This window comes from Manduca sexta, chromosome 23 (assembly GCF_014839805.1).
Source record: "Manduca sexta isolate Smith_Timp_Sample1 chromosome 23, JHU_Msex_v1.0, whole genome shotgun sequence".
Classification (NCBI taxonomy): Eukaryota; Metazoa; Arthropoda; class Insecta; order Lepidoptera; family Sphingidae; genus Manduca; species Manduca sexta.
In genome coordinates this window covers 14639721-14663112 of record NC_051137.1, presented here as the reverse complement: position 1 = coordinate 14663112, position 23392 = coordinate 14639721, and the positions used below count along the sequence as shown (strand labels likewise).

The window sequence follows — 23392 nt, the reverse complement described above, 5'->3', positions numbered from 1 at the left end:
CAATAGTATTTTTAGTACAGTCTAATTTTATAGATACTCTGAATAAATTTTAAATTCTTGGCTTATCTGCCAAGCACTCCTAAGCTAGATGAATGAGGCTTAAAATAGGATTACGATATCATTATAATATCCCAATATCATAGATTTATAATATTAGATTAGCAATACATAAAACACCTAAAATATAAAAGATCTGAGAAAACAAAACGCAATATTTGGTTGTCAATGTCAAACTATGATACTGTATGACATTTAATTGTATTCCAGTATCAAGTGGAATGTTGGTAATTTTAACTTCAATGTGCATTCTATCTTGCTTATACTTGGAGAATCAAACGAAGCAACTTTGAATAAGAAGATATTTGACAGTTTGAAATTGCAATCTGTTAGGACTCTGGAGCATATCATGGTTGCAATCGAGCGTCAAATTATTGTTCTTTTCTATGTGTCCCAAATAATGTTTATTTATAATAAACTCTCGTTAAATATGTCAGTGCTCAATACCGCGTGAAGTGGCGCGAACGGTCCGCGTACCGATATGTTCAACGCAAATAAAATATGTCTGTTTTCGTGTTTATGCGTGATTGTTATTATTGTTTTATATTTTCAATCGCAAATCGCTCGGTTAGAGGAAAACTATCATAAACTAGGTATTAAATCAAACCTTTTATGCTGTTCAAGTAGTAATTTCCGTAAATTATATGTGAAATGATTTTAATTACAGAGTTTAGATTAGTCCAGTCACATACAGAATCTCGTCAATTTCCGCCCAGGGTGGTGGAAAAGAGTGACGATGACACTGTCGTGATATACAATAGAGTGCCCAAGACGGGCTCGACGAGTTTTGTGGGTGTAGCATACGACCTGTGCAAGAGAAACAACTTCAAAGTGCTCCACATCAACATCACAGCTAATAGACACATTATGTCGTTGAACAACCAGTATAAGTTCGCGCAGAATGTTACAAAATGGCATGAGGTCAAGCCGGCTCTTTACCATGGTCATATGGCCTTTCTTAACTTCGAGAGGTGAGTGAATGATGAATCATTAACTTGTAATGTATGCTTGCTAAACAAAATATTCTTTTATATATTCATACATAGATACAAACATGTTAAGTAATTTAATGAAGGAATGGTGAACCTAAGTTTGACCTAGAACCAAACTTGAACTTAAGTTATTACTTTAGGTAATGAGGAGAAACTCACATAATTTGCCCAACATGGCATCTTAATGACAAATAACATATTTTTTTTTGTATAGGTGTGGTATATATGGAATTTGTGATTAGCATAAGCAGTTAGTGTTATTAGATTGTTGATGTTAATACCATTTCAACTGAAAATATTAATAAATTTTATTTTACATAACTTTATTTGCCAATTATCTGTTAAACCTGTTGTAAGTACTTACTTAATTGTAAAATAATTATATGTTTTACACAACTTTTTCATTTAAAATAATTTTGTTCAAAGTTGACAACGATATTTATGACTAAGTGGTTAGGAAAGTAATTAAAAAACTTTCTAAAAAGTAATATACAAATTAAACTGATAGAATGATCATAGTACATTTTAATGTTGCTAAGAGCACATTATATCATATCAGTGATACAAGGTGCAATTTTTCTAAAGGGGACCCAGCACAACATATAGGTACTAATATGCATGAAAGCTGTCTACATATTTTTCTAATGATAATTAGATTCTACATTAATGAAAGCCAGTAGGAATTGGGTTATATGGACCCTTTGCCACTGTATCACATATTTCTCTTCCTACATCATATCAACTGTGCTCCTAGCATATGCTGATGTTCATGGGTGAAGATGACCTCTGATCATCAGCTGGGTTGTAAGCTTGTCTGTCTCTAGAGGTTGGGTGACTGACCACCAATCATCAGGTGGGTCAATGACTTGTCAAACTTCAGAGGTGAAAAATAAATTTATCCCATGATTGTTTATCACCAAATAGATCTAACACATCTGATATGCTATTTATTGATATATTGTTACAGATTGGGCACAACTTCAAAACCTATATTCATAAACCTCATAAGGAAACCTCTAGACAGACTTGTGTCATATTATTATTTCTTACGATATGGAGATAATTACAGGCCACATTTGGTACGGAAGAAACATGGGGACAAAATGGTAAGACATTACATATTACCGATATAAAAAAAAAATCACATATTTATGTCTTAGGGGGTAGGTAGCGGTATAACCAGGGTAACCAATTATCATTAAGTGTGTTCCATCCCATGACCTTGTAGGGATGATTCTATCGCTGTACGGGGCTCAAATTGTAGACTCAGAATCATCCTTAAATATAAAACAAAGTCCGCCACTACATCTATCCATTTGACCATGATAAACACAAAAACTACCAAGGGGATTTTATTAAAATTTGATATGGAAATATTTTTACACCCTGAGCAGGACACAAGCCACTATTTATCTCGGGACTATATATAGTATGACTTTTATCCTAGGATATTTCTATCACGCCAGTAAAACTGCAAGCAAGAGCTAATATTGACATGAGTTATAAAATGATTTGGTTAAGAAACATGACAAGAATTAATGTAATTGTTTTTTTGTAAAAAACAAGTTTGTATTAATGTGAATGTGGTTTCTTATGTTCAGTTAGAAATTTAACATTGCAATTGTACTTAAATGTAAATGACATTGCGCACACACCACTTGAGATTTTTGGATATTTATTTATTAAAATCTGCTAAATACTAGAGTGATACAAACTGATACACATATCTTAAAGCCAATAAGGGATTTATATATTTACACAGTTAAATAACAAGCGGTAAAAAATGACATAGTATTTTTAGAGAATGTGTGTGTGTGTGTGTGTTTATTGAAAATTTAGTCATAGTGTGTATAACTGTAGTAAATAAATAATGAATTTAAATTTATTTTTATATTTATAGGCAAGTGTTGTGCTTACCATTGAAAGAGTGACATGCTTGTCTCATTTCTTAGTAGTTTAGGTACATTTTTCAATAACATTTCCAGCAACGAATCTTAATTTGTTTACACTGTTATCAACTTTATAGCTATAGACATTACAATAAAATTATTCAATATATTTAAGTCTGGCCTTTCATATCGGCCCTAAACGACCTATGAAATACGTATCATACATTGGCTATTATTTTAAACTAATATTGACCGCAAATGGCCCGGTAAATTGGAATAAGCTAGTCCCTTCCTACATATCCAACAAACATGGCAAAATACATGTCTTACAACTTTTAAACGGTAAAAAGGCGGGAAGTTACACACAATATTTATTGACAGTTAGTGTATACATTAAACAGTATTCCGGGAATTATCGAGCGCCAAATTGCATCTAATAATGTAGTCACGTCTCGTACATAACGGCATGAGACCGCATGCCGGCCTTGCATGTTATTTGCACATATGATGTCACAGTGCGGCCGGCCGCCCGGGCCCTTGGGTAACCGCATGCTCAATGAATTGCGATAAGCCGTTGACGCACACTGATCACTTATAATATTGAAAAAAGTGTTCTAAGTTACGTGCCATACAGTGCATTTTCGTGGAACATTCGGTATAAATTTTGCATTCGAAATTCAAATCAAGATTGAATAATGTTTATTTTTCTCCATGTCACACCGTTTTTTCAATGGTTATTCCATTCTGTAACTTATCACTGAAAAAAGTTATCTAAGTAACGTGGCATACAGTGCATTTTTCGTGGAAAATTGGATATGAATTTTGTATTCCAAATTCAAATCAAAATTGAATAATGTTTATCTTTCTACATGTCACACCGTTTTTTCAAAAGTTAATCCATTATGTAGCGGTTTAGGGCCCATATTCCGATGACACCTGTAAGGCTGATCGCACATTACCGACTTTATATTTTTTTCTTATGAACGATAAGTGGAATAACGACCAAGGTCCTTAAATAAAGACAAAAAAAAATGGAATTTATCCAATATCAGAGAATATGATATATACTATATTCCGTGAACTGGTACAGATATGCAAAATACAGACACATTGTCTACCGTTTATCAAGATTAGTGACTCATAAGGGTTAGGGCGCTGCGCATATCTTTTTTTAGATACGTTTTTGAACTGGCTCAGAGATAAATTCGATGGAACTTGATATAATATCAGAAAAATCATTAAAAAGAAATGCTTAAAATAGAACCTTTAATAGTTTTTTATTTTTGTTGCATGTATCAGTGCCTAGGGGGGAGCGGGGAGGGGCGTGACTATTATTTTTTTAATTACTTTTTTTTTCTTGCCCGGGCCCTGGGAGGCAATCGCTATGGATGGACAAAAATCCACGTTGCACCACTAATTTTTAGGATAAAATGAGGCTGGAGTATTCTTATAAAATGAAAGCCTGTCTATAGTCTATAATATTAAATCTATACTAATATAAAGAGGCAAAGTTTGCGTATTTGTAACTTTGTAGGGGCTAATCTCTCTACTGAACCGATTTCGATAAAATTTCGTATAGTGATAGTTTCAGATCCTGGGAAGGACACAGGCTATTTTATATATCCCGGGAAAATATATTTATCTTGAAATTATTTTTCGTGCGGGTGGTGATTCTAGCAAAATCTAGTAAAAAAACTTTATTAACTCGTGACAAACGTGACTAAAGTTTTATGTAATTAAATAATGTATGATAACATAATTAAAACTTAAACATACAAATTGCCAGGCGATACGAGATATCACTAATCACAACCACGAGACATGATAACAAGATCCGTCTCAGTTTATTGATCTTGTGAAATATGTGAATTTATTTAATCTGATGACTTGTGTAAAAATAATATACATCGAAATAATAAACTCCAAAGTAGTTCTTCTTGTATTTGTTTGGGTCGGCGCATGAGGCTGTGGGTAGCTTATTTGTATCCACCTAGATAGCGACCACTGTACACAAGGTGTTAAAACACGCCATAGTGGCCCATGTGTGTCGCGTTCTGTGATCAGCCTGTGTATATTCGGTTCCAACAGGCCGGCATAATTGTGTCGACTGTCGAGGGGTAATCATCTCTTGTCAGTCGACATTCGATTGAACCCACTACACTTACCATTAGGTGCAGTGGGTCATGTTGTCATGCTTGTATAAAAAGTAAAAAACACACCTTCCAAAGGATATTTTATAGTCTGATTATAATTAAGGCGATACCTCAAGGTCCATTTTCATACATTTTGTTTCGGCTTTAATCTGGGTAACTAAACAAGTATTGGGTAAATAAACAAATTTAATATGACGAAATTTTAAAGGCAGAAATATCCATGATTATTAATTATTTTTACGTTTTTCTTCAACTGCGAGAACTAATCACTAACTAGACGTGAATTTAAATTCTTTACTTGCCAATACTTGTTTAGTTACCCAGATTAAAGCCGAAACAAAATGTATGAAAATGGACCTTGAGGTATCGCCTTAAACAGATTACGTTATGAACGTACTTTAGGGACCTTTCAAGCTTGAAAACCTTTTCACACAGACCAAGCCGCGAGTAACGCCTAATGTAATAAATGTTCATACGATATCTGACCATCAGGTGCAGTGGCGTACATTGCTATACTCGTATTAAAAAACCTTCCATGGGATTTTTTAAAGTCTGATTATTAAATAGATGACGTTATGAATGTGCTTTAGGGTATTTAATAGCTTGAAAACCTTTTCACATAGACCAAGCGAGCAACAGCTAGTCAAATAAATGTTAATTTTATTTACGGATGTCCAATCGAGTTGGCAAATCCTCGATTCAAACAGTTGCTAGTGCGTTACATATTAAAGTAATTATTGTAAACATCTGCACATTATCGCTGGGTTACTGAGAATTATTAACGTGTTTGATCAGAACATTAAAGTAGGTCACTAATGTACACGTTTCGGCCAATGCGAAGTATTAATGAGACCCCAGGTCAATTCTAACGAAGTTAAGGTTATCGAATAATGTAATTAAATTGCGGGCGTAGTTTAAAAAGTATAATCACAACAACCAGGATGTCGTAGATCTTTTCCTGTTGCCAGTACTATATCCAATACGTGGTCATTCGCACGCAACATTCATGTCTTAATTAGGTATAAGAAAAGGAAAAAATACCTATTAATTTCTGAAATAAGTACCAAACCATATTACAAAGATATCTTTGGCTCATTATTATAGCGTTCTATTATATATTTTGATGTGTAAATTTAATTTATATATCACATGATTGTAAGTCTTTTACAGAGAAAATTTACAAAAATCGCGAAAGATAAATAAAGAGGGAACCATGTATTGTTTTTAAAACGTTCACTAACAAGGTTTTTATGTCATTTTTGCTACACAAGTAAATTTAACATAGGGCCTTGATTACATGCATCTCTTCCTTACGAATTACCTCCTGTAGTACCTTTCGACTGGTGCGTAGAGTGTGGATCTTAGACAAATAAACAATTGTTAAGGATTCTTTGTAAAATTGCTCGTGTTTTGATCAGACGTTCGACGAGTGTGTGGAGAAGGGCCAGCCGGACTGCGACCCGAGCAACATGTGGCTGCAGGTGCCTTTCTTCTGCGGACACGCTGCTGACTGCTGGTGAGTTAGAACAAGGTTTAATTTATAATGATACCTTATGTTTACGCGAATGTTAGACATTAAAATTTTACTATTTTTTTCGATTTTATCGGGGTTTTTATATTTTAATTTTCTCCCGGCGTTTCGAAGACTGCAGCCTCCGTGGTCACGGGGTGGAGTAAGGTGTTGGTATGAAAAGTCAAAATTACATGAACCTACATTTTACAATTATAATATAATATTAAAACTGCAATAATATCCGAAAAAAGTTTTATTTAAAAGTCTAACATTCGCGTAAACATAAAAAAATATAATAAATTTCGTTGTCCTTATCACAAAATATTTCCTTACTTTGCTACGTCGATTTGATTATCGAAGAGTACATTGAATCGTAGTTGGCTGAACGCCCAGTATGCAAGCGTTCCGTTGCGAACAATTACAGATTTACGACAGCCACTAATCCTTTAAGAGATCGGCTCAAACATTTTCAATCAATCAGCCTGTCTCCATCCACTGCTGAACGCAGGACTCCCCAAGTGAGCTCCAACCATCTCGATGTTGATCAGCCCACATCCATCAGCTACTCGACGCCTTATCCAAGTCATCAGTCCATCGTGCAGAAAACAAACATTTTACTAATCTATAAATCTAAAGTAGTTCAGATTAGCAAGAAATTTGACGTGATAACAATAACGGAAAACTTCTGGCAAAGGTAAAACGGTTCTGGCAACTTCTCATGATGATTCACGCCGGTTCTGATCAGGTCGACGGTTTGCCAGTTGGTTAGGTTAGGTTCGAAGATGGTGAGATCTCAGATTTCTAATCCAATTATTGCTCAATCGGTTCGATATATTTTAGGATTATTCCGTGCTTATATTTTCCAGCGTTTACCTTTGAACACTGTCTAAAAAAATATTTATTTATTTATTTGGTAAGCATGTGTATATAGCAGCTATACAGTTGGTGCGCATGTGTCATAACAATAGTTTCTGGGATTTGATTCCAATCAGCAACAACACGATTGGTCATAAAATACTTCATTGGATTTCTTTTAGAAAGTTTTAGGGTGTCCTCATAAAAAAAATGATATTTCTTTTAATATTGATGTAGTTTTCAATAAACAAATTACACCTTTTTCTTTTGCAGGAAACCAGGCAACCAGTGGGCATTAGAGCAAGCGAAACATAATCTAGTCAATCACTATTTAGTAGTGGGGGTGACAGAGGAGATGCTAGACTTCATAACAGTGTTAGAAGCGACGCTGCCGAGGTTTTTCAGAGGCGCCACTGAATACTACCTTAGCAGTAACAAATCCCACCTCAGACAGACGAGTTCAAAAATAGACCCAACACAGAAAACTGTTGACAAAATACAACAATCTGTGGTCTGGAAAATGGAGAATGAACTTTACGAGTTCGCGCTCGAGCAATTCAAGTTCGTAAAAAGAAAACTTCTAGTGAAAGAAGCTAATAATGTAGCGCAAATATACTTCTACGAGAAGATACGGCCTAAATGAGGTGGAGTGACTCTATTATGTGAGTGGTACGGTTGTTTTTGTTTTGGCAAAACATTCCATAATTGGTGAATACGGTGAGTGAAATTGACCGGTAGATATTAGTTAGATATTTATATATCTAGATATTTGTTGATCTGGTAGTTTATTTAGACGAAGATAATGGAGAATGAAACTTATGTTGTTAATTAGTAGAATCGTTCGAGCATCACACATCGCGTGATACATACGGAATGTTGATCACATGTCCATCAGCACAACGAACCGAGATTAGTAAATATATGACATATATAAGGCCCATGCTATATTTCGACGTAATTTACGTTGCAGATATTCAGTCACAAATCATTTCATACGAAAAGTGTACGTTGAAATTTAAATTTGAAATTAGAATTTAGTAATTCCATTATTTGAAATATTAACATTAGGAAACATCGGAGTCGTTATATTGGAATGCCTATAATTTCTTTATTACTGTTTTAAAACGGAATATGTGCGACGTAAATTACGTTCAGTTCCGTCATAATGTATTTCAAGGGACTGTTACGAAGCGCGATATCGGGACCACCTTCAAATTAATTTTAATGTGCGACTTTCAACCTTATTGTAACGAACAAAAGTTTGCGAGTACTTAAAATATAAGCATTCAAATAATGATATAAATATGTATGACATCATATTCCTTATGTTTTCCTCACATCTTACAAACACATATACATTTTAATTTAATGTTTCCTGTTTGGTTTTTAGTTCATACATTCGTTTAGGCCATTTATGGTTAATTGTACAAATTCTGTACTAGTTTAATTGTATAGCTTTTATCAATTGTTAATTCGTAACCTTTTGAATTAGGTAATAGTATACAGTGACGTCATGTTACATGATTCGTATGAACAAATATTTTTGATTACGCAACACTTGTTTTTATTGACGGTACTTTTGTTTTCTAAAGCCCGGTGCACATTGCATCGCGTAATACCATCATTCATGTATTTTTTTTTTATTTTTGTTTTTTTATGACAATTGTACATTTTATGTATGCGAATTTCAAGTTGGGTTTCATGTTATTGTGTGGGCGTTAGGGTTAAATTTGGTCGCAATTCCGGATAGTAAGTCAATATCAACCCGCTATAAAAATATTATGAATGAAACGTTTTCATATATTAATAAAATTGTTTTAAGGAAAATAAATTAACATCATGTTTTATATCACAATGATAGGTAATTAATATTAAAATTGTTCACTACTTATGCGATTTTTAAGTAGTATTTTTTTTTTCACCATCTAATAATTTATTTGAGACGTAACGAATGGTTCTTTAAAAGACATTATTTTTGGTACTAATTTTGTATTGTTTGGCCAGGTTGCCAGTTTTGGTCTTTTTTTTAACTCTATACTTTCGTAGCTTGAGAATAGACTATAGTTAAATGTTATTTATAAGTGGTTTCAGCGCCTCAAAAAAATAATTATAGCCTGACCAGGAAACTAAAAGACTTGGTTGAGGGCGCCACTGTCGCGTTTTCATTTCAAAGTTGACATTGCCAGTACAAGAAATTAGTTTCATACATCAACACATGGTGAGGTTTTTTATTCTCCTGGTCAGGCTAAACTGTAATGGCATATGAGTATCTCGAACTTCTACTTAAATCACCTTGTTATTTAAATTACCAGTTATATACTTCAGATAAAGTAAAATACTCGTACTAGAAGTACAGATATTTTTTTATGTCTCAGCGAACGTTGAAAATAATTTCGAACTTTTAATGCTCATGTTTGTTACTTAAAACGAAACCACAAACTGTTATAGTTTTAGTTGAACTCTACGAGATAACTTTCAGATTTTATTCCGTGTATTGTTATATTTTTCAAAATTGACGAAGTGCCTGAACCAGTAGAAACACGACACGATAGTTGATGTCGTTTAATTTTGACGTTTGTGATTGGTCGAGATAACAATGCGTGAGTCACGTGTTAGTCTCTCGACCAATCACAATCGAACGAGAGGTCGTGTCGTGCTGTTTTTGCCACGTTGTAATGGAGCTGGTCTTTGTTTAATGATTTCTTATGTTTACGCGAATGTTACACATTTAAATAGAACTAAAAATAAAATCCGTAAAAGATTTCTATTTCAATGGTCTTCGTATGTTTGATTTTTTCCACGATATCATATTTAAAATGATTTTATTTTTTATTTTAATTTTTATTAACATGAAGATCATATAGAATGAAAGTGCATAACATGTGCTGTAAACTATATTTCTGTATGACGATAGGGCCTAATTTCTGTCATTTTGTCACTCTACATTATAACTAAACCAGTACAAAATAAAATCTAGAAGATATCCGTTTTATAAAATATCGACAATACACGGTCTAATATTTAAAAATTGATATTATTCAATTTTGGCGTGATTTTAAGGAACTCACAATTTATTACTTAATTTACTTGTTCTGGCTGTTCACATCTCACGGACACAATGTGTATGTTTTTTTAGTGCGTTACCCACTAGTAGCGAATGATCATAACCCGATTCTTGCCGGCATATCATACATTATTTAAAACCTAATTATCATTAGAACGATTTGCAGACCGCATTTATGTATATAATTATTAGCACCTTTAAGTTCTGTCGGGTTCCCTTTAGAAGATGTTTTCCGATTGAAGAAATTTTCCGGTCGAGATTAGCATCTTTTATTTTAAGAGTAAATATCGTCATTTTTTGTGTATTGGCGATCTCGTGGTACGTGAGATGTGAACAAACCTATAATAACTTAATAAAAATGTGATATTTTTAAGTCCATCCAACGACTTGTTGACTCAATAACTTATATGTTTACGTTATGTTTAATTTGTGTAATATTTTTTTATGTGTTTAATTAGTTCGTTAGCGGCCATGTATGGTTCATTTTTAGTAAATTAATTAAATGTTTCATTTAAGAAGTCATCAAAATAATTGAAAAATTGGGCTATGGGTAAAATTTTGATACTCTTATATCTAGCAGAGTACTGAGAAAAATGTATATACTACTGCCTAAATCATAATACTTAACCCATTTAAATTCTCTTCTCGATAATAAATAATGTTTGGTTTAAAACACGGCAAATCCTATTAAATTTGTTGATTTGAAGAAGAGATCAATATTTTTAAAATTGTAAATATAATGTTAATTAAACTGATATGTTAAACAAACATGTATTTTACGATATAGCTGGACTACTATTACAAGGTTCTATGTTATATTTGATGTGCAAAATGAATAATATGTCCGCTTTCTTAATAAAATATTGACCTATTCCAAAATTCGAATTCGGTTCGAATCCCGGGTCGGGCAAAGTGATATTTGGGTTTTTCTGCTCAGTATCAGCCCGGAGTCTGGAATTTGTGCCCGATATGGCGATAGGCTCGCCCCCTATCACATCATGGGACGGAACATACTTGGCGAAAAGTGGGTGCCCTAGTTGCGCCTCTGCATACCCCTTCGGGGATAAAATGCGTGATGTTATGTATATATGTCTAAAAACTAATTTCTGCTGGTGACCTTTATTTTTTCTTTCTTTTTTATGCTATAGGTTTCATTTTTGACCTATCTTTATAAGTTAAATTTTATAGCAACTTAAAGGTCGCAAACAGCAATTCGTTTCTTTGACGATTCCCACAAATTAACAATTTTGGAATAGGTCATTATTTTATTAAGAGAGCGATGAATCACATCGCCCTTAGAATTAAAGTGACCTATCACAAAGTTTATTGATTTTCTGATTTTGTTAAAAATGACCTTCCAAAGGATACACCATAATCATATGACGACAAAAATATTATAGAATATAATCCGAGATTCTTACTTTGGAATACCGCTCAGTGTATAGGTACTGCCTTTTATATTGTTTTCAGATCTTTTTTACTTGTTTCCCACTAATCTATTTTTTTTTTTGAGTTAGGTTTCCTTATCTCTAAGGGTGCGAGTCATCATTCTATGTCTTTAAAAATATTAATCTCCAATAATTCCGAAAATTTAATTAAACGGGAACCATGAATTATTTTTTAATTTTTACCAATATAACCATTATCAAACAAAATTTTGCAATATAAGTAAAAACTATCATACCTTGTAATAGATATGATAATGTAAAATTGCAAATAATACTTTTTCTTCACTCGATATTATCATAATATTTTTTTTTGTTGACTATAAACGTAATTTAAGTCTGAAATTAGTCACTTCAACGGGGTGATATATTTTCTGTCGCCCTTTAGCCCTTGAAAAAACCAATGCCCCTTGTGACTAAGACCCGTTACATCAAGCGTTGAAAAAAATGGCGCCATATTTTACGAGTTTTGTAATAATTTTTTATTTGGGTTTTTTGTGTATGTGCCGTAAATAGGGCGACATTATCGATGATTTGATGCTCGTTATAGCAATAAGTAAGGCGTAAATTTTAAATGATTAATAATGAGCTACCATTTAACACTTTAAATATTGGTTTGAGCAATATTAGGTAGCGAAAATATATCACTATCTCTTTCCAACATTTGGATTGTAATGTCGGTGACGTCATATTCTATCATTTCCCTTTCAAAATTTAAATGCTATTTGGAACGAATTTTTACCCAATTTCTAATTTAGGTAACTAAACTATTTAAATAATGCGTAACATATCCAATTGATACCATTATTACCAATTATTGATTACCTAGGTCCCGTTTCCATGTGAATCACCGTTGTATTATTTATCGCTTCAAATCGTCGAATCACTTATTTTTTGTTTGCTATAATTTATGAAGCCAGTGTTTAGCTGTTTATTTATTAAAGGATAAACTTACTAGACATTGTATGATAATTTGTCTGTGTGACATTTGTATTGGCTGATCAAGGGTAAAATGGTAAATTTCAAGAGCTTGACTATGATACCTACCTATAATACGATAACATACTTGAATAAACGTTAATCAGTGTTTAAATGAAGATTTTGTCACTTTCTTAATTGAAATAGATACAGAGACAACATACTACTTTAATATCAGATTTTAATATTAATTTAAGAGAAATAAAAATATCTATAATGCTTAGCGTTAGTTTCCGACGGCTTTCATTCTTAACTTCAATCTTTATTCTTAAATTTTAATCCGATCCCTAAAATAATCGAATGAAAATAAGTCATTCGTAAATATTCTAATTGGCCCGTTTTCGCGATGGATTAAAAAAGCGATGAGGGTCAATTTCAATTCAATTCAATATTGTGATTTCATTGTTGACAGGCGATGATTTTGCCAATGTTAAAGTAGGAAAATTGAGCGTAAAATTTTGATAGGTCTAATATAGTCCGTGACTGTTGGACCGTGAATATAGCAACGGCATTACAAAATTGTCTAAATACGCTATGAATAAATTCCACAATAAATCGTGAAAAAAATATTCAAATGATTAAAAGTCCAAATATAAAATAAAAAATGCGGTACAAATCAGAGACAAATAAATTATAGAGAATATAAAAACCAATGTCAGAAATCATAAACGATTTTTTTTAATTATTGACCACTTTAATTAAAGGAAGTGGACTAAACTTGATATTAATTGGGCGACGCATGTCTGCAGAAAGTGATAGGTGTCGTTAATTGAAACTTTGATAAGTGAATAATTAATTAATAGGTATTGATTTGACAGCTTCAAGATATGACAATAGACCGCAGGTGGGATCCTCGCTCCTAGACAAAATGCTTGTTAAGGGTTGAAGTAACAAAGAAACTGTTGGAAAACATGGAAATTTAATTTAGGGGTCACTAGATCCCGACCCGAGATTTAGTAAACACTCAGTTTAATTCATTCATGGCCCAAATATTTGATTCTAACAAAATTTGACACAAGGATTCTAACAAAATTTTACACAAGGGAGTGATAAAACAATAGTTATTTAAACACTGATTTGTAACGTTTATTCTTAACGTAAGAGTAGTTTAAAGCATTTAATAGTTGTTAAGGGAAATGTTCTTCCATTTATGTTTAATGTTAGAGCCGATGTAAATATTCTTTTATATATTTTTTTTAAAGAATTAATTTTAAAAGTAAACTTTGTGGTCCGTGATTGAGACATATAATAGAAACATATAAAAACATATATCTTAGTACGAAACATACGATATCGCTCCGAATTTCAATAGATATATTAATCAAGCAATTTTTTGGACTGAGAGAAATTTACAAACGACCGCCATTTTGTGTGGATCTTCGCGGACACTTGTTGCTCATCAGAGTCGCATGTTGCAAGTTGCTTATCGCGATCGCGCACCACAAAGTTTACTTACGTATGTAATGAGTATTGCAATCCTTTGGGTTGTAAATCTTTTTATAACCCATTTATTTATTGGTCATTTTTATGATGACGTTTAGATAATAACTTTATATGTATATTGGTCGAAATTTAGATTAATAATATGCCTTGTGTACTCTAAATTATATCACACTTAGAAAATTTTAGATATAAGCGTAGACAGCAATTAGTTAGATGAAGCCTCTGGTAAGGACTGATATAAGTAATATTAATAATAATTTTGTAAATCCAGCAAAATGATTGCGAGTGATGAGTGACGTTGTATAGTTCGATTGTGCACTGCGCGAGATTTTGAGTGCAATTGAAAGCATAAAAAAAAATTCAAGTTCTAATCTGGAATCGATTCTATTTTGTTCTTTTTATTAATTAACACAAAGCTCATAGGGAGTTACGTAACTATATTTTTAGTTATAAATATTATTATGATTTTTATATCCGAAAATACTACTTCGTTTAAATGGTTTAAAAATTCAAACATTCATTAAAATTTGACGTTATTTATTTATGTTAATGAATCAGTAATGTGTAATGAATTTAGTACTTAATTTATTATTTAATATTATACCTCAATTTACTACAATTTAATTTGTAGAACCATGTGATTATCAGATAGGTGCGTGTTAATGATTTTTCAATTTAATACTGTTCGGAATCTCTCAACTTATTAATTTATCAATGGAACAATAAATATTGTTTAATATTTCTCCACATTTTTATTTGGTCCTTCCAGCCGGATTCCTTTTAAGTTATGTATTTACAACCTAATATTTTATTCGCATAAATATTTTATCCTTCCAGCCTGTTGTATGAAATGTTAAAATTAAAATATCCATCAAAACTAGAATAAAATATTGTAAAGTTGTTTTCTTTACAATGTCTGTGATTCTTATGTTTTATTTAAATGTATTATTGAATTGTATATAGAAACATACAATAATTACAAAAAAACGTGTTTTTCAAGTACAAATTAATATTTTAGTATGTGTTCGCTATAATATACGAGTAGACCTTCAGTTCGGCATCGTAACATAACAAATTCACTAATACCCTGCAATTGTGTCGCCGTTTATGACGGAACTGAAACTAATTTGTTAAGAACGTTTCAATAAACTATAAAGTGTAAGTGAATTTTGCCGTGACCCTAATGACTCGTTCCTTGTGCAAACATGGGGTCACGCGGATGTCTCGGGAGCTCTGCATTTGTATCGTAATTACTAACGCGGTTTCATTGAAGTGGGCTACTCTTTAATTATTCAATCGATCGTCCCTCTCGCTCCCACTTGTCAAAAATCAACAGCAAAGGTGAGACAAGATATGTTTTGGTAAGGTGTAAAGTGCCGCCGTGTCCAGTCGCGAACCAGCAGTGACACCGAGCGGTCGGCCCGCGATGCCAATTAGATTCACACCGCTAGCAGAAATGCTATCACGACGTCACAACTTTCGAATAAATAGAAAATATAATTTTGCATCGAAATTTTGAAAATGAGCTTAATGTTGTGCCGTAGAAGATTTTTATGTTTGATTTGTTTTCGATGTTCGTTTTCGAAGGTCACGTCCTTCAATCGATAGACTATTAATTGCCGCGTGTGATTGCCCGCGGAGGCAGACAACGGAACAGTCCGTTTTGGATGTGTGTTTAAGTGCCAATTAATAACTTAGTTTAATATTTTTTTATAAAAGACATTGGTGTTTAAGATTTAAAAGAAACTTTTAATTTAATCCGCATCTTCATGGAATATGGGCATCTGTTTAGACACTGGTTAGTGCTTGTTTATTTCTATGACGTTATGATGGCGCCCGACGTGTAACTCATAATAATTTGGAAAACTCACACATACTTTTAAAATTAATGTTCTGTTTGTTTTATGGAGCAAATAGTATACTAAAAGAATATTGCATAAACAAAACCAGTTTTATAGCTGCCTTTCTAATTCGTATTTAATATACAATTAAGACCTACCACGTTGGGCGCCAATATGAACTAAAATACTAAAAACAAATCTAGCGAATATTTCGCGGCTAAAGTTTGCGTGCCGGATTTCCAATGACGGAGGTAAACAAAACAGCTTTTGCGTAAACTATACGCGTATAAGCAAATGAAAACCCGAAATCTCGGCTAGAATGCTTTAGAATATGAATAAAATACTGTTATTTTAAAACCGGACTTAAATCTGTATTTAAGTCCAGTTTTAGTAACTTATTAATATCAGTGCAGTTTAAGTAGAAGTAAATTTACATGAGAGTCTATAGAGTAGGCGACAACTAGCTATTGCAGACACGAGAAGATAAGGGTTTGATTCCTGTATAGTATTATTATCAACGATTATTGGCATTTATATTTGTTTAGTAATTTTCTCCATCTTCTCCAAGATTAAATAATAAATATGGTGAGAAAATTGCGACCAAAACTAATTATTTTTTATTGCTCGAGTTTCCAAAAACGGCTGTAATTTATAAAAGTAGACACTATGGGTATTGTTTTTCAAGTGAATGTTAGAATAAAATATATTATTACTATGATATTAGTGACAGTTCAACTAAAATTATTGAAACAAATATAATATCGAAACATGAAAATAACTGATATACTTTGATTTTATTCTTTTCAAAAGTACAAAGCTTTCTGGTCGGACAGCCGCACAGAGCAGACCGGTCTTTAATTACTGATGAATGATGAAATTTATTGTACGTATTCCGTATTGGCAAATAAACAAAACAATCCTAATTTGAGATAAAATAAAAGTTCTAAATATAAATAATTCTAGTTGCGCTAAATCTGAGGTCCACATCTTTATCTTAACTAAGCCATTAATTATACAGCCAACTTTGCCGTTTTTATTAAAAAAATAAGAAGATATGTTTTAGACAGCTGTAGTTTTTATAAAATTCCGATCAAAGTAATTAGGATAGTTCTTTGCAAGACTAATAATACTTTAAGATAAGATTATATCTAGCAAGTTCTCTGAGCAGTATATTGCGCAAAAACATCCAGATACGTGTACACAATTAGCAATATTTCAAATATTGTACACACATACGAGTTTGCAGTGACTACGACACGTTCCAATCATTTGCAGATATGTAACTTTTGCAAGTTTCCTTGCTAATCTAAAAAAATGATTAAAATGAAAACAACACCAAACTAATTAATCAAGAAGAAACTAATATAACTGCTATGCATTTAGAACAAAACAATGAAGAGCTGGAGACTACCGGTGACGAGCAGAGCCGTAGCGCGAGCGCATGGCAGGGTCGCGCAACGCCGCCCGGCGCCGTCTTCCCCATGCAGAACTCCAGTCATGTCAAGTTCGAGCCGCCTAACGTGCCGGTCATATTCGTGCTGGGTAAGTGTTATGTCTGGGGAATAGAGCCTGTTATTGTACACACGCGAGGCAGTCATTCGAGCGCATCTGATTGGTGGAATGTCTAGACGCCTCTCTGGATCTATCTGAATACAGTGTGGAAAAATGATTATCACTCGCTAGTTGACAATTATGGTAGCTGGTTGAAAACATAGTTTCTAGTCTTTTAATTTGTTTGGAAAAATAGTTTATGTCTAGTCTTTTAATTTGTTTATGAGATTATTGTGTACGTAACAGTGGCGAAAGTTGACATTTTTCGAAAGGGAACCAGACATAACTTATAGGTACTAATATGCGTAAATGTTGTCTTCAAATCGTTCTAATGATACTTAGATCCTACATAAAGGGAAGCCGACAGGAATCGAGTTATATGGGCCCTTCGCCACTGATACGTAACATCATTATGAAGTCAGAGATGCTGCCATGAGAAAAAGTATATCGGAAGAAACGCTGCTGATTGGATAGCACCGGGCATATTTCAAATGCGACGGATTAGCGACCACTGTACACTTGGTGCAAACCCGCTATCTTTTCCGCAATAGTGGCTAGATCAGTCGCGAACCGATATCAGCCACACCTCTATAACATACGTCAGCAAAACTATGATGAGCATCTACGAATGTTCCACATTCGTCGGTTTTATATTTAATTGCAACACCAGTGTAGTCATTTTGCTTTGTCAAAATATGGCCTATTATTCATATTAATTTCATTGCATGTGTGATAATGGATGGAACTTCTTGACAGGAGGTCCAGGCAGCGGCAAGGTGACCCACTGTGACAATCTGATGCAGGAGAGGCGAGGGGTCGTCCACATCAACATGACAGACCTCTTGCAGCAGTACGCTATAGGGAATGGTAAGTTTATCAAGGTCTTAATATAAGATTATTGCGGGTTACGAATTAGCAAGGTTATATGATCTACGTTTGTAATTACTGAGGGTCTACTTCGAAAAACTAAATCCGTAGTTTCGGATGACGGATCGCACGTTTTCTTACTGCGATGTGTTACGGATCGACGATTGAATTGATTGAAATGACGGATTCGACGACAGATTCGATCGCTCCATCGCAATATTTCGGACATGGAATTAGTAAGCACTTATAGTTATATTTTTTAGAACCATCTGCGAAGATAAAGTTCTACTCCTTTCTCCTAAAATAAATACGGGGAATTGATTCTACTACTAAGTTAAGCTACAGAAGAGTGACGGATCCGAAATAATTTCGTAGTAGAGTTAAATTCGAAGTTCGTCGTTTCTTCGTTTCGGACCGACGTTTCGACGTTAATTTTTTAAAGTAGACCCTCTGATTAGTTACCGATAGTAAGCCGGAATAAAACATTTTATGTTATTTTTACTCCCGACGTTTCGAAGACTGCAGCCTGGTCGCGGGGCGGATTGGCAAAATAAATTTATCGCGATGAAATCCGTTAAGTAATTTTATTTCAGTGTCGGACATTCGCGTAAACAATAAAAACATTGTGATTTGAGTATAATAGTGTAGAAGACCAGGGTAAGTTCATCAGTATGTGGTACTTGAGTTGTTTATCGATCAACCGCCTCGCCTTCGAATCTGGAAAGATTGGATATGTGATGGAAATCACATACCAAATCCCATCCCATTACTTGCTGGTGGTAGGATATATTTTATATCCGCCCGGATAGCGACCACCGTACACAAGGTGTTAAAACCCACCATAGTGGCCCACGTAAGTTTCGCGTTCCGAGATCAGCTTGTGTATATTTGGTTCGAACGGACCGGCATCATTTTGCCGACTGTCGAAGGTCAATCAACTCTCGTCAGTCGACATTCTAGGAAACTTATCCGTGGCGGTATAAAAAAAAATGTGATTAAGGTGAAGAATAGCTTTCACTCCTACACTGACCAAACAGCCCCGGCATTATGACGTCTGCAATAAGTCCATAGGCAAAGAAAAATCTAAACATAAATCAAAGCGGGCAGCTGCAAACCATCCCATGCAATTTCCCCTTCAGTTTGTTTGTGAATGTAACGTGGTTCAAGTGCACGGCGAGGTGGGCCATCGATCGACCCCGCGCGACATTGCCCCTTAAATCCTTCATGATCACCCTGTTCACCATGAACAATATGGAATTGGATGAAGTCCGTTTAGGAATGAATATATCATATTGTATGAAGGGACGAGTAATTAGCTCGCCTGGTTAGCGCTTTGACTTCAGAGTAGCAAGCATGAAATCGGTTGGTTTATATTTCGTTCATTATATATAAGGACGAGCAGATAGCTCGCCTAATTAGCGCCACTTCAATATGGGAGGATTACCTATACATCACTGGCTATTGCAATGTGCTTGTGAATCTATCCGCCATTTTCAATAAAAAATCTCTATCGCTCTTTCCGATCTATCTTAAAAATGGACCAATGAGAATAGAGTTTATTGACATGCTTACAAATTAGTTATTTTGATTGGTTCATTCTCGGAATCAGATTGAAGATTGAGATTGGAATCGTTTATAGAAAAGGCCTGTAAAACTTTGATGTTAAACCTCACAGCATTATTACAGTCGCAATAGCTTTTGATCTCAGAGTAGTAGTATTTGCCATCTGCAATTAATTAACAGCAAAAATAGAAATGGCCGTGATCCCTATCCAAACTGAATCATCGAAGTATCCCAGATTCAAAGAGACAAAACACTAATAACCAAAAACCTTCTATTTAACTATTGTGTCCTTAGGTAATTAACTTTTATACTTGATCATTGTAACAGGCCCTTATGTTCTTCATTTATATTGCACGGTATAACTGAAATAGTCTCATTGCCAGGGCTGAATCGCGAGTAATTTTATTCCAATTTCATTGGAAGGGGCAAGGGCGCTTGTTTATGCGGTCGGCGGATGAATTGAATTAATTGCGATGAGTATGAAGTATGCACTGCGTTTTAAAACGTTCCATGTCTAACACTGACTTCTACTTTTAATCTAAAAGTAAAAGCTGAAAGATTTAGCACAACACAAACGTCATAGTTCAGACAAAAGTAACAGTAATCTTGATTGTAGCAGTCACTGAAGATATTAGCATGTATAAAATCAATAGCTTTAGGAAAGGAAAAACCGAAATAGCAATAATGTCTACATTAAAACACATTGTTACCACTATTATTACTAATTACTGGAGATTATGTGACTTAACATCTGATATCTTAAGAGTGCAATACTTCACAATCTCTTCTAATTTAAAGGTTTGTCGCCCTTAGAGAGCGTAATAATAACCACGACACGAAAGTCCATGTCGTTTAATTTTGATCATTGTGATTGGTAGGGAGACATACGCGCGAGTTACATGTTAGTCTCTAGACCAATCATAAGGAAACGATTTCTTTTAAGAGTCTATCAATTACCCCGAATAAATTAGGGGAAATGGTCATTGGTCGTCACCTGTGAACTCATGTAAATGATGTAAAAAAGACCCGTCTATATGTGAGTGTGGCATGGATAAGGGATTTGTTCCCCGTTACTGATCTTCTTTCTAGGACATGTTGGTTAATAGTAGGGTTGTGTGTGTTGTGTCAAATCAACCTATTTCGCACACGTTATTTTTAATATTAATAAATATCGATCAATATACACCCGACATTGGATAGTAAAACATCAATTAGTATATTCAACAACCGGCACGAAAGAACTATGAAATTGTCATACATGTGCTAGAAAGCTAGTAATAACCACTTATTACAATATAATTACGTTGCTATTTAATTTACAAGTCCTGGACATGGGAACTGACATATGCTAGCCCCCAAGGTTCTTCAAAACTGACTTCAAGAAACATGCCATTTGAAACGTTATTCTGACTGTCTTGAAGTTGATATTAGTGAAGCTAATAAAATTCTATTTATTCGTATTGGAAAGACGATTAATAATTTAGAGAATGAGGTGTTCTAACTATGCAGAATTTGTATTATTAATTGATCGATCGAAATTGAACTATTTCTAGAAAATTCTTGTGTTAGATCTGTCTTTGAAACGAAATCGGCAATTGGCATTACGTTGTCGTTTTTTTGTAGAAATCAAAATTGGTTTTGTTATTTCATCAAAACATAAAATGTGTAATACATTTTATGATACGATTGCTAGCGCTTGAAAAGGGTATAATTTTCCAAGTACTAGAAGGATAAAAGAACATTTTAAAAAACCAAATTTTCACTTCTTTCTCAAAGCAATTTGAACAGTTTCTATCCAAAATCCCAATTACATATATGTATGTTCGACTATATCTCCCTTGGTGGAATTTTTATATTGTCTTTTTTTCAAAAATAATGTATAAAACTACAGATAAAACCTTTAGAAAAATAAGCATTAAGCTCCTACATTCTTCGTAAATAATGACGTCTCCGTAATAAGTATACGAAACCATTAACTAACACGAGTCTGTTTTAGTTTTTCTAGAATGTTCTAATATTTTTCATTCGACAACGGTAAATTGGCACCACTGGACTGCACTATAAGCGGAGTGGACTTCAGATAGAATGCAGAATTGACAATAGATGGTTATTCCTCGCCAGTTACAATTATGCCGGCCTGTTTCAAACCCGGAACCCGACAGACTTGCATAGGGCCTTTATAACGCATTTTTTATTATCTTGCACGGTGTTCGCTATCCGAGCAAATTAAAGTGTCCTACCACCAGCTAAATATACATCTAGAAACTTCTAGTTTTGAATTTGTTTATTAGACATGCAAGACTTCGGCACGCTATCGAGTAAGACGGTGACAGAAGTTCTGATGCTGGAGATGAAGATGGCACCCACAGCCAAGACGTACCTGGTCTCCGGCTACCCTCGCTCCATGAGAGACGTCGCCGAGTACTCCGATAAGGTAAGGATGTCTTATTGTTTACGCATAAGTCATGTTTTTCAACCTATGAATACGGGGTCATTTTGACATTAGGTTATTAAATGAAACCAAATACTTATCTTCTTGAAAATAACACTACAATAAGTCACTCAAAAAAAGTAAAAAATAAGTGGCGATAGCCTAGTTGGGTGTGGAATGAACTGCCAAGACGAATGTCCGCAGATTCAAATCCCAAGGGCACACACCTCTGACTTTCTAAAAAATCATTCGTGTATTCTTTGTGAATTTATCGTTCGCTTTAACGGTGAAGGAAAACATCGTGAGGAAACCTGCACATCTGAGAAGTTCTCTATAGGAATTTCGAAGGTGTGTGAAGTCAACCAATCCACACTAGGCCAGCGTGGTAGACTAAGGCCTAATCCCTCTCATTAATAGAGGAGGCCCGTGCTCAGTAGTGGGCAAGTATATAATACAGGGCTGATATTATTATTATTATAAGTTACTCAACATAGATTTTAAAAAAAAAGTGAAAGTTTCGAACAAAATTAATATCAATCCTTCTCAGAAGTAGAGGTGGTCTGTGCCTAGCAGATGATGACAGGGCTGATAATATTATTAAAAAAGTAATTTTAATTTTACGCGCCTTAATGCCACTACTATTCTGAGAGAATTCGTCGCAGCGGCAACATCACACTTAAAGTCAAACACACTACGCAATTAGACAATTTAAAAATCCAAAATTTTAGAGTTTTTTATATTCCCATCAGG

The 23392-nt window shown here is 34.0% G+C and overlaps 2 protein-coding genes across 2 annotated transcripts in view; both read left to right on the top strand.

Moving 5' to 3' along the window:
• The first annotated feature begins 396 nt into the window (after positions 1 to 396).
• LOC115445974 (heparin sulfate O-sulfotransferase) lies at positions 397 to 13100 on the top strand. Its single transcript, XM_037441867.1, has 5 exons — positions 397 to 650; positions 725 to 1028; positions 2017 to 2155; positions 6510 to 6607; positions 7733 to 13100. Exons 1-5 carry the CDS (start codon positions 539 to 541, stop codon positions 8100 to 8102), a joined length of 1023 nt encoding a protein of 340 aa, XP_037297764.1. The 5' UTR covers positions 397 to 538; the 3' UTR covers positions 8103 to 13100.
• A 2313-nt stretch (positions 13101 to 15413) lies between these two features.
• LOC115445985 (adenylate kinase isoenzyme 5) overlaps positions 15414 to 23392 on the top strand; it is a 30407-nt gene continuing 22428 nt past the window's right edge. Inside the window, exons 1-4 of the mRNA XM_037441866.1 lie at positions 15414 to 16187; positions 17614 to 17772; positions 18538 to 18648; positions 22503 to 22645. Coding sequence (XP_037297763.1) covers positions 16166 to 16187; positions 17614 to 17772; positions 18538 to 18648; positions 22503 to 22645 — 435 coding nt within the window. The 5' untranslated portion in view covers positions 15414 to 16165. The remainder of the gene's footprint in view (positions 16188 to 17613; positions 17773 to 18537; positions 18649 to 22502; positions 22646 to 23392) is intronic.

What these genes read in the sequence shown, in the direction of transcription:
- LOC115445974 (XM_037441867.1), top strand. Translation starts at nt 539, where the DNA reads ATGTTCAACGCAAATAAAATATGTCTGTTTTCGTGTTTATGCGTGATT. An exon ending in GGAAAACTATCATAAACTAG is followed by an intron (nt 651 to 724) that starts GTATTAAATCAA and finishes TTTTAATTACAG; the next exon opens with AGTTTAGATTAGTCCAGTCA. An exon ending in AGAAACATGGGGACAAAATG is followed by an intron (nt 2,156 to 6,509) that starts GTAAGACATTAC and finishes TGTTTTGATCAG; the next exon opens with ACGTTCGACGAGTGTGTGGA.